This window comes from Rhinopithecus bieti, unplaced genomic scaffold, assembly GCF_001698545.2.
Source record: "Rhinopithecus bieti isolate Rb0 unplaced genomic scaffold, ASM169854v2 scaffold_17936, whole genome shotgun sequence".
NCBI lineage: Eukaryota > Metazoa > Chordata > Mammalia > Primates > Cercopithecidae > Rhinopithecus > Rhinopithecus bieti.
Window position 1 is genome coordinate 33190 of NW_016808913.1, and position 11769 is coordinate 44958.

Consider the following 11769-nt stretch of genomic DNA (forward strand, 5'->3'; position numbering starts at 1 on the left):
TGATTTTTTTTTTTTTTTTTAGAATTTGTTGTCGTATTTTTTGCATCTGTAATTTTCATTTGCCTTCTCTTTATATAACCTATTTTTTTACCTGGAACTTTACTTCTTTGCCCAGAGTTTCTATTTTTTCATCTGTTTCAATAGTGTTCATAATTATTAGTATTGCTGAAATTAGTATTTTTATGATGGCTATGTTAAAATCCTTTCTAGATAATTCTAACATCTGTGCAATCTTGGGGTTGGTGTCTTTTATTGTCCGTTCTCATTCAAGTTGGGATCACCTTGGTTCTTGGTATGATGAGTGATTTTCAATTTCTGTTCAGGCATTGCAGATATTATAAGATACTGGATCTTATTTAAATGCTGGGTTTTACCAGGCATCCTCTGACACTGCTCTGGCAGGAGAAGTGGGGTCACCTCTTGTAGGCAAGGTGGAACAAAAGCTCAAGTTCTCTACTCAGTCTTCATTGACACACAGCCGAAGAAGGGGCGTCTTCTTAGTGCTTAGATAGGAGTGGGGCTTCAGGCTCATCACTAGGTCTCTGATGATACCCCCTGGATGGGAAAGAGAAGGGTGTCCCATTAGTGTTCCCTGCATGGTCTCCACTGATACCATGGGAGGTGGCTTACGTCTATAATCCCAGGACTTTGGGAGGCTAAGGAGAGGATGGCTTGAGGCCAGGAGTTTGAGACCAGCCTGGGCAACATAGCAAGACTAGAGATTTAAAAATTAGTCAGGTATGGTGACATGCCTGTAGAAGTATTCACCCAAATATTTAGGAGGTTCAGGTGTGAGGATTGCTTGAGCCCAGAGGTTTAAGGTAGCAGTGAGCTGTGATCATACCACTACATTCCAGCCTGAGTGACAGAGTGAGATCCCATCTCTTAGAAAAAAAAAAGGAGAATGATTCTGGATTACAAGGATGTCCAGTGTGTAGTCATTGGAGTGTACTGCTAAAGAGAAATATTAGACAACATTTAAATTTCCTGTTTGATATATATATATATCTCAATAATATATATATCAAGTATATACATACATATATATCAAGTATATATACACATATATACTTAAGACATGTATATCAACAAATACATAATGTGGCAAATATTAGGTTTGCAACCTAATTAATTTTTAAATATATATCCACCTATGAACCATAACCCACACACAGATATGTGGTATTTCCAACAATGAGAATCCTTTTCGTTTTTTTTTTGAAATAGTATCTCATTCTGTCTCCCAGGATGGAGTGCAGTGGTGTAATCTCGGCTCACTGCAACCTCCACCTCCCGGGTTCAAGTGATTCTCCTTTCTTAGCCACGCAGAGCTAGGACTATAGGCACCTGCCACCATACTCGGCTAATTTTTGTATTTTAAGTAGAGACGAGGTTTCACCTTGTTGGTCAGGCTGGTCTCAAACTCCCGACCTCAGGTGATCCACCCTCCTCAGCCTCCTGAAGTGCTGGGATTACAGGCATGAGCTACTGCAACTGGCTGAGAATGGATTTTTTAAAGACCCAAGAAAAGGGGCAGCCCAGCAAGACAGAAACTTTTTCCAATAACTGCTCTACTTTAACCAAATACCACAGTAAAATGTTCACCCTCTCCCCTTACCCACATACCAGCAAAGACTGAGTAGGAAGTTTAAACTTCACCCGTACCATACAAGGTGCCAAAACCCTGCCTGTTCCCCCAACCCAACCAGAGCAGTATCAGAAGAGGCCTAGTGGGAGCTGGAACTTTCATAACAACCAGGTCATAAAGAGGCACCCCATGCCTCAGTGGAGACCATGTAGGGAGCCCGAACTTCTACTCCCATCCAGTCAAACAAATTACCTCATGCCTTCTTCATCAGGGTAGTATCAGAGGAGACCGAATGAAGAGTTCGGAATTTTACCACCATTCACTTATAAACGTGTGGGTGGGGAGATAGAGATGAAACACAGAGAACAGAACATTAAATACAATTTAAAACATTAAGATATTTTATGAGAGTAGGAATATGAAAAGTTGGCTCTATAGTAATAACTAATTTCTATTAAATTTTTTTTTACATATTATGTTTAGAAAAAATGAATGAGTATATCATTATTCCTGAAAATTTCCTCACATATATCCCAGAATGAAAGCTCACCTTGTCATCTTGATTTCATTCTCTTACATGCCCAGAATATCCATTTACTTTTTTCCTCACCCAGCAACCTGCGTCTTCATATCTCTACCACACTATCTTATCCAGGAAACTTCCTTCTAGAATTCTGGGAAAGCAGTGTCCAACAGCTCTTTGTCAGAAATCCACCGTCCCAAAGCCTTAAAATAATGGTGCAATTTCTGTAGGTTCATTTTCACCCCCTATTTATTTTTTAAAATAAAACAAAACCTTAAGCCCTCAAACGCCTGAAGTTTACGGGAGCAATGACGTTGTATTTCATCAGCCAATCAAGTCAGAGATTATGGGCCTGAAGCTAACGGGTGCAGACTAGGGGCGAGCTTGGAGCAAGTAACTGTCAGTGAGGTTGCAGTTGGTCCGGGCTGTTTGGCTGTGAGTGAAAGAGCTGCCTCCCACTTCTCACTTGCACACCACGGGATACTCCTCCTGAGGCTCCGGATGGTGAGCTCTCCAGTCTCTAGTTTCCTTTTCTGGAAGTTGACCTTTCTTACTGGTACTTTCTCTCTCAGTCTCGCCTCCTAGAGGAACAAAGGCTCCCACAGTTTTCCAGCGCAGATTCAGCCACTCCCTCTTGGAGCTTCCACCTTTTTTGTGGCAGACTATGAAACACTTTCCCAAAGTCCAGCTAGCCTCTCGGTTTGAACTTCTACCCCCTAGCCGTTTGCCCTCCTCCATTATGCTTTTTACATCAACTCTTTGTGAACTATCCAGTAGCATGTGTTCCCTTTGCGTTACTGAAACTGAAAAGTCCAGCCCCAGGGGAAAGCTCACTGGTTCAGGGAATCGCCTCAGGTGTGTGGAGCTGATCCTGAGCCGGATGAAGGGCTCATTCTGAGTGGAGGGGCATTAGGAGGGCAATAACCCACCCACCTTCAGAGTCAGTAAGATGTCTGCGTTGTGTGGTGGGAGAGTTTACTAAAGAGACAGTCCAGCCCCAGGTACCAAAATAAATTAAACCAGTAAGCATGAGCTTTGTAGTTGTGAAGATTACTGAGACCCCACAGTGCCCTCTTCAGGATGCTTTCTTCAACTAATTCTTGCAAAACTTTCCGTTGTGAAGGAAGAAAGACTGTTTCCATGTTCAGGAACATGGTAAATTAGTATGACTTCCGGTTCATGAGACAACATTTCTCAATGCTGGCTGACTGACAAGGACAAATTCACGGCCGGGCGCGGTGGCCCAAGCCTGTAATCCCAGCACTTTGGGAGGCCGAGACGGGCGGATCACGAGGTCAGGAGATCGAGACCATCCTGGCTAACACGGTGAAACCCCGTCTCTACTAAAAAATACAAAACTAGCCGGGCGAGGTAGCGGGCTCCTGTAGTCCCAGCTACTCCGGGAGGCTGAGGCAGGAGAATGGCATGAACCTGGGAGGCGGAGCTTGCAGTGAGCTGAGATCCGGCCACTGCACTCCAGCCTGGGGACAGAGCGAGACTCCGTCTCAAAGAAAGAAAGAAAGAAAAAAAAAAAGGACAAATTAACGTCATTTTTGAGAAGGCAGTCATTAGTTTCCTCCACGCACAAAGAGAATTAAGATTTTAGCTAACATATTTATATATATTTGTGTATATGTGTGTGTGTGTATATATATAATTTTTTTTTACATATATATAATTTTTTTTAATAGAGTCTCACTCTGTCACCCAGGCTGGAGTGCAGTGGCGCAATCTTGGCTCACTGCAATCTCCACTTCTTCAATCAATTCTCCTGCCTCAGCCTCCCAAGTAGCTGGGATTACAGGCACGTGCCACCACACCTGGCTAATTTTGTGTGTGTGTGTGTGTGTGTGTGTGTGTGTGTGTGTGTGTGTGTTTAGTAGAGACAGTTTCACCATTTTGTCCAGACTCGTCTCGAACTCCTGATCTCAAGTGATCCATCCGCCTAGGCCTCCCAAAGTGCTGGGATTACAGGCGTGAGCCACTGTGCCCAGTCAGCTAATGCAGAGGACCTTTGTGATAAACCAGTATTTTTTTCCTTAATGAGATTTGGACTGACAGACTTTTACAAAGCTGTCAAAAGTCAGCTTAAGATGAAGAGTATTACATTGAAAACCTGTTTATTCTTATCGCTATTTCTTTAATCATACATTTAACATATTAAGCTACAGTAATGCTAGTATTTTAAAAACTATTTTAAAATGACAACTATTCTGAAATAAAGATTTCTTATGAAATTTTGGAGTAGAGGTTGGGGAAGCCAAATGGTATTTATCACATATGCATAGCCAGAGAGATAAATTGTGTTGAATTTGATCATCTATCACTCTGAATTTAAGAGTAAACAGGATTTGTGGTAATTTTATTATTATTAATGTGATTATAATTTAACTTTTATATTCTAGGGTACATGCGCAGGTTTGTTATGGGGATTTGTTGTTTAAATTATTTAATCACCCAGCTATTACGCCTGGTACCCATTAGTTATTTTTCCTGATCCTCTCTCTCCTCCCACCGTCCACCCTTAAGTAGGCCCCACTGTGTTCCCCTCTATGTGTCCACGTGTTCTCAATATTTAGCTCCCACTTTTAAATGAGAACATGCAGTATTTGGTTTTCTGTTCGTATATTAGTTTGCTAAGAATAATGGCTTCCAGCTCCATCCATGTTCCTACAAAGGACATGATCTCATTCTTTTTTATGGCTGCATAATATTTCATGGTGTATATGTGCCACATTTACTTTATGTAGTCTACCATTGATGGTCATTTGGGTTGATTTCATGACTTTGCTTTTGTGAATAGTGCTGCAATGAATGTACGCATGCATGTGTCTTTATGATAGAACAGTTTACATTTCTTTGTGTTTATACCCCGTAATGGGATTGCTGGGTCAAATGGTAGATCTGTTTTTAGGTCTTTGAGGAATCACCACACTGTTTTCCACAGTGGTTGAATTAATTTACATTTCCACCAACAGTGTATAGGCGTTCCTTTTGCTCCACAACGTTGCCAGCATCTGTTATTTTTTGACTTTTTAATAGTAGCCATTTTGACTGGTGTGAAATGCTACCTTCCCTGTGGTTTTGATTTGCATTTCTCTAATGATCAGTGATGTTAGGCTTTTTTTCATATGCTTGTTGGCAGCATTTATGTCTTCCTTTTAGAAGTGTCTTGTCCTTTGCCTACTTTTTAATGGGGTTGTTTGTTTGTTTTTTCTTGTAGATTATTTTAAGTTCCTTATAGATGGTGGATATTAGACCTTTGTCAGAGGCATAGTTTGCAAAAATTTTCTCCTATTCTGTAGGTTATCTGTTTACTCTGTTGATAGTTTCTTTTGCTGTGCAGTAGCTCTTTAATTTAATTAGATTCCCATTTGTTAATTTTTGCTTTTGTTGCGATTGCTTTTGAAACCGTAGCCCACTCCTATGTTGAGAATGATGTTGCCATTACCAGTCCCCACAAAAGCACACTTAAGTACACAGACCAGTGACACTATAAAGCAAGCACACAATCAAGTCTGCATAATAACCAGCTAGCATCATGCTGACAAGATTGAATCCATGTATATCAATACTAACCTTGAAAGTAAATGGATTAACTACCCCAATTAAAAGGTACAGAGTAGCAGGATGAATAAAGAACCCAGACCCTATGGTATGCTGTCTTTAAGACACTCATCTTACATGCAGGATCAAAAGAAATGGATGGAGGAAAATCTACCAAGCAAATGTAAAACAGAAAAAAGCAAGGGTTGCAATCCTAATTTCAGACAAAACAGACTTTAAACCAGTAAAGATTTAAAAAAAAAAAAAAAAAAAAGAGAAGGGAATAACATAATGGTAAAGGGTTCAATTCAACAATACCTAACTATTCTAAATATATATCCACTCAACATAGGAGCACCCAGATTCTTAAAGCAAGTTCTTACAGACTTTCAAAGAGATTGACACTCCCACACAACAATAGTGGGAGACTTCAACATTCTACGACAGTTTTAGACAGATCATCAAGGCAGAAAATTAACAAACATATTCAGGACCTAAACTCAACACTGGCTCAAATGAACCTGATAGACATCTACAGAACTCTTCACCCCAAAACAAAAGAGTATACATTCTTCTCATTGCCACATGACACATACTCTAAAATCAACCATATGGTCAAACAAAGAACACTCATCAGCAAATGCAAAAGAATTGAAATCACAATAACCACTCTCTCGGACCACAGCACAATTTTATTATTTTCTGAAAAAATTGTATTATAATTGAATGTGTAAACACTTATTAAAATTTTTAAATAATTTTAGAAATGATAAAAATGCTCATGGGAACATGTATTCCTAGTTTGGAAAACAATAAACTTCCTAACTATATTAAATTCAGAAAGCATGTAGGAATGTGTAACTGTGGTACAGAAAATAGTTTTCCTTATTTCATCTAGCCTGTATACTCGAGGATGGTTAGTCTTGGCATAAGAGTGGGCAAGTTAAGAGGTGACATTGCCAATATTTTTCTCAATGGTTTGATGTTAAGAGCAAATATTACCAATTGACCAAAATGTTCTTTCCTAATGGCAGGGGCTTCCCCTGGAGCAGTGTTTCTAACCAATATTTGCTCATTAGAATCACTGGAAAACTTTTAGAGTTCCCAGTACTCAGGCTGCACCCCAGATGAATTAAATTAACCTTGGAGGGTGGGCACCAAGGCATCAGTATTTTCTAAAACTTGCCACATGATTCCATGTGTGGCCAAGGTTGAGAATCTCTGTTAAGAAACATAGCTGAGCTCACTCTTCTCTGTCACTTATATTACATTCGAGATCTTCAGGTCTACCTACAGTTCTTGATATGTTTAGATAATGTTAAAGACTTTAGAAATCCTTTGAGGAAAAGAACCAAACACAAAACCCAAAACAGCCCCCAAATCCAGGAAGTGATCTGATACTCAGAGACAGGACTCAGTATGTTGCTCCAAGCTGGCCTTAGGCTCATAGCTGGGCCAATGTTGTTCTCCTCTTTGACGTAAATGATCCCACAGAACATCAACATCGGACAAAGTCACTCCAAACCTTAGCAAAATAAGACACAAAGGTTGTTGTGCAATCTATACAACACCAACCACCCTCACTCTCAGCTAAAATGAGTGACTGCTGCTTCTGTGCCCATTACAGCTTTATCTTAGCTCTAGTCCACCCTCCTGATAGTAAAGTTTTATTGAAATACTCAATCACAGAATTGTCCTCACTTTCTGACAGCACCCTATCAAAACTGAACCCTGACTTCCATAGACCTTTTCCAAAATTACCTAGACAAAGTGCAGATGCTCTAATAGGTTATTTCTAACACTCTTTTGCTGATATACCCCATGGTTTCCCATGGTGAGTCATCTCCTTCACTGCAGCAAATAAATAATAAACAAAACTTGTTGACTACAGATGTATTTCTGGTAGCATTTGGCTGAAGGGCATTGACAGCTTTTCTCACAAAACCTCACCAAGAATACTGAAAAGAAGCTAGCTTTGAGACTAAATATTGAGCAATGTTGTCTTTGAATTGAGTGAATCACAGTGGTTGCTAACCTTGGCTGGGTTAAATTAAAATTACCTAAAGAGCCCAGACTGCAGACCAGACTGAATTAAATCAGAATCTCTGAAGATAGGATGTAGGCACCGGTATTATTATAGCTCCTTAGGTAATTCCAAAAAATAATAAATATAGGGAGAGAAATTACATAGACTAGAAAATTATACAGATTTGAAAACTGAGGCCAGTGGTGTTGAAGTAAGTTACCCTGAGTCTTTCAACCTACAAGCAGAAGCCCATCAGACCTATGAATGCAAGTAGTCTGACTGCAGATTCTGAAATTTTTTTTAGAGACAAGATATCGCTCTGTCACCCAGGTTGGAATGCAGTGGCATGATCATAGTTCACTGCAGCCTTGAATGCCTGGGCTCAAAACAATGTCCCCCACCCCCTCAGCCTCCTGAGTAGCTAGGACCATAGGTGAACACCACACTGAGCTAAGTTTTTTATTTTTTGTGGCAATGGAGGCTTGCTATGTTGCCCAGTCTGGTCTTGAATTCCTGGCCTCAAGGGATCCTCCTATCTTAGCCTCCCAAAATGTTGGGATTATAGGCATGGGCCACTATGCCAGCCAGAGAATGCACTTTTACCTTGGTGGTAATACGTTACAACCTTTGTGAATGTTACCTATAAGGCTTTTGATGCTGGTGATACAATAATAAGAGGAAAACAGTACAAAATATAATCGTAAAAGGATGAGCCCAACAATCCTAATAAAACCTGTAAGAGCAACTAGGTGATATGATTCTGGGTCATTTCTTTTCTGCTTTTGAAATACTTGTTTACATATTTATTTCAAGAAGTATTCACAACAAACATGTATTTATTTATTTTGCCCTTCAAAATATTGTTTTATAATAACAAATAACATATAAGGAAACATATATATATATATCACATATATAAGTATATGATGTGTGTGTGTGCATTTGTGTATGAAACTGAAAAACAAATTGCCAGATTATGAGATGAATTATAATTTATTTATTTATTTATTTTTGAGATGGAGTCTTGCTCTGTCACCCAGGCTAGACTGCTGTGGTGTGATCTTGGCTCACTGCAAGCTCCGCCTCCCAGGTTCATGCCATTCTCCTGCCTCAGCCTCCCAGGTAGCTGGGACTACACGCACCTGCCACCACACCCGGCTAAATTTTTGCATTTTTAGTAGAGACTGAGTTTCACTGTAGTCAGAATGGTCTCGTTCTCCTGACCTCGTGATCTGCCTGTCTCAGCCTCCCAAAGTGTTGGGATTACAGACGTGAGCCACCGCGCCCGGCCAGGAATTATAATTTCTTATCAAGGCAGCCATATAAGATGCTGATAGAAGGCACTAAAAAATGTCAAGCTACCATTATGAGAGATAGAATCATAATATCCTGTGTGAAATGTAAGACCTTTGATGCAAAACTTTCCTTTCCCCGGGAAGCAGACGAGATTACCTGACTGTGGTTAACTGTCTATTGCTTCAAACTCTTATCAAGGCCCCTCTTGTTCTTCTTCCAAGAAGTAACAAAGAAATAGAACATATAATAATTTCCCTGATTTAAGAAAGTTTTTTTGGTTTTAATATTTTTCTTACATTCTTGGTTGCTATATACACATATAAATTTAGAGAACACCTGGCCTGTCAGTGTCCCAAATGAGATTAAAGGAGACTGTGATTGGACATCATCATGATTTATTAATTTCTGTCTGGATAAAACAACAAAAGAGATCCAAATATTCTTCCCGGGTTTCCCTCCTACTTTGAAATAGCTGTCAGAACATGCTTCCAGAGGCTTAGATAATCTGAGGACAAAACCCTTTGTTGTCCGTCCACAGAACTAAGTAACCTGCACCAGCTTGTGGTTCCAATGACCACATTGGTGAGTGTGAATGGTTAGATGGAGAATCCTTCTTTCAGACAGTTGGATGGATTCAGGGTGGATAACAACTGAGTAGTGCTTGGCATTATAAGTAAACATAAGGTAACACTGGTAGTCTCTATCACTTGGGGTTCTGACTTTTTTATTACATTAACTTGAAAGCATCATATAAGGGAGAGGCATCCCTAAATTTGGCAGACCATGAGAAATCACTAGAAATAATTAAAAGAGAATAGGGCTTTTTTTCTTTTTTAGAAAATTATTACGAGGCCACCAAGAAGGCAAATCTTATGTTTCTTAGATTCAGATGGACTGTGAAAAACGGCAAGATGGATGATGATACAGAGATTGTTTCTAACATCAATCTTCAGAAAAATGTTTCTAGCACGTGGCTGGAATATTTAAGGAGCTTACTTTTCAGTGCTCCTGATGACCTCCCTGAAATCATTCTAACATTGTCTTTGATCAGCACCATTGGAGGTAAGTATCACTCTCTCTTTATCTGAGTTTATTCTTCAGGTACATCTTATAAATACTACCATATAGAATTAAGGAAAGTAGAAGTAATCGGATATAATTTTGTCCTCAAACTTATATCTTTATATCAATATTTTCAATCAAATGAATCCAATAATAATTTGCTCCTATGGAGAGACATGTAGAATCTGATTTTCATAACATTCACCCTATTGGGTTCAAAGTGTTCATTCATAACTTCTTACTTGCTATGTCAGGGTTAGATTTCAGTGAAGGAGACAATTGAAGAAAACAGGTAGAAAATCACGGGTTAGGGCAGGGTGTTCCATAGGTTTTGTCCAAATTATAAATTATGCCTGCTATTTTGAGAAGAAAAGAACATGGTATAAACAAAAGAAAACACTTTTGCAGTTTCTTTGACCTGATTAGGGACTGTATTACAAAGAAACAGAAAAAAATTAAATGAAAGCAAATGTTATGATATTACTTATTGCACTTTTATAACAATAATACACAAAGTTAAATATTTGTTATGGGCTTTTTAATGTGTAATAAGAAACTAGTTTTTTTTCACAGTATTATAAAATTTTATTTCAAAGCTTTTGATATAGCAACACATAAAAGCAATATGAAAACTAAATGTCAGGCCAGGTGCAGTGGTTCACACCTGTAATACTAACGCTTTGGGAGGCTGAGATGGGCAGATCACTTGTCCAGCAGTTCAAGACCAGTCCCACGAACATGGCAAAACCTTCTCTCAACAACAACCAAAAATTGGCTGCAGGTGTTAGCGCGCACCAGCAGTCCCACCTACTCAGGAGGCTGAGGTAGGACTGCTTGAGCTAGGAGGTGGATATTGCAGTGAGCCAAGATCATGCCACTGCACTCCAGCCTGGGTGACAGAGCGAGATCCTATCTCAAAAAAAAAAAAAAAAAAGTAAATGTTAAATTATAACTGAATGCCAGAAGGAAAAATATAGCTGTTTGCAGACTTGATGTGCATATTTATATCTGGTTAAATATGCAGGCTCCCTAGCTTGTTTTACACGCAAGGAGTCCTGGCTTTGAAGATGCAAGCTGAAATTATGTACTGTAATCTTAATCTTTGCAAAAATTTATGGTTGTTCTGTGACTTTTAAATTTGCTAGATTAAAAGCTCTCCTGGCTGGGCACGGCGGCTGATGCCTGTAATCCCAGCACTGTAGGAGGCGGAGGCAGGCAGATTGCTTGAGCTCAGGAGCTCAGGACTGCCCTGGGCAACATGGCAACATCCTGTCTCTACTAAAAACACAAAAAAATTATCCTGGAGTGGTGGTGCACACCTATGGTCCCAGCTACTTGGGGGGCTGAGGTGGGAGGATCGTTCCAGCCCCGGAGGCGAAGGTTGCAGCGAGCAGAGGTCAGACCTCTGCTCTCCAGCCTTGGTGATATAGCAGCACACTCTCTCAAAACAAAAGAAACCTCTCCTGCTGTTGTCTATAAATATTTTTCAGGAGATCGAGACCATCCTGGCTAACACGGTGAAATCCCGTCTCTTCTAAAAATACAAAACATTAGCCGGGCTTAGTGGCCGGCGCCTGTAGTCCCAGCTGCTCCGGAGGCTGAGGCAGGAGAATGGCGTGAACCCGGGAGGCGGAGCTTGCACTCCAGCCTGGGTGACAGAGCAAGACTTCATCTAAAAAATAAATAAATAAATAAATAAATAAATAAATAAATAAATAAATAAAATAA

The 11769-nt window shown here is 39.8% G+C and overlaps 1 protein-coding gene and 1 long non-coding RNA gene across 2 annotated transcripts in view; one reads left to right on the top strand and one right to left on the bottom strand.

The window, feature by feature from the left end:
* Positions 1–89: 89 nt before the first annotated feature.
* LOC108539229 (uncharacterized) lies at positions 90–2396 on the bottom strand. The gene is made up of 3 exons (XR_001888304.1): positions 2139–2396; positions 1841–1910; positions 90–555 (listed from the first exon to the last, which is right to left on the bottom strand). It is a non-coding gene; the product is annotated as an uncharacterized LOC108539229 (long non-coding RNA).
* Positions 2397–2450: 54 nt separating this feature from the next.
* The window catches only part of SLC9C1 (solute carrier family 9 member C1), a 138676-nt gene continuing 129357 nt past the window's right edge, over positions 2451–11769 (top strand). The window contains 2 exon segments of the mRNA XM_017887792.1: positions 2451–2615; positions 9863–10041. Coding sequence (XP_017743281.1) covers positions 9891–10041 — 151 coding nt within the window. The 5' untranslated portion in view covers positions 2451–2615; positions 9863–9890.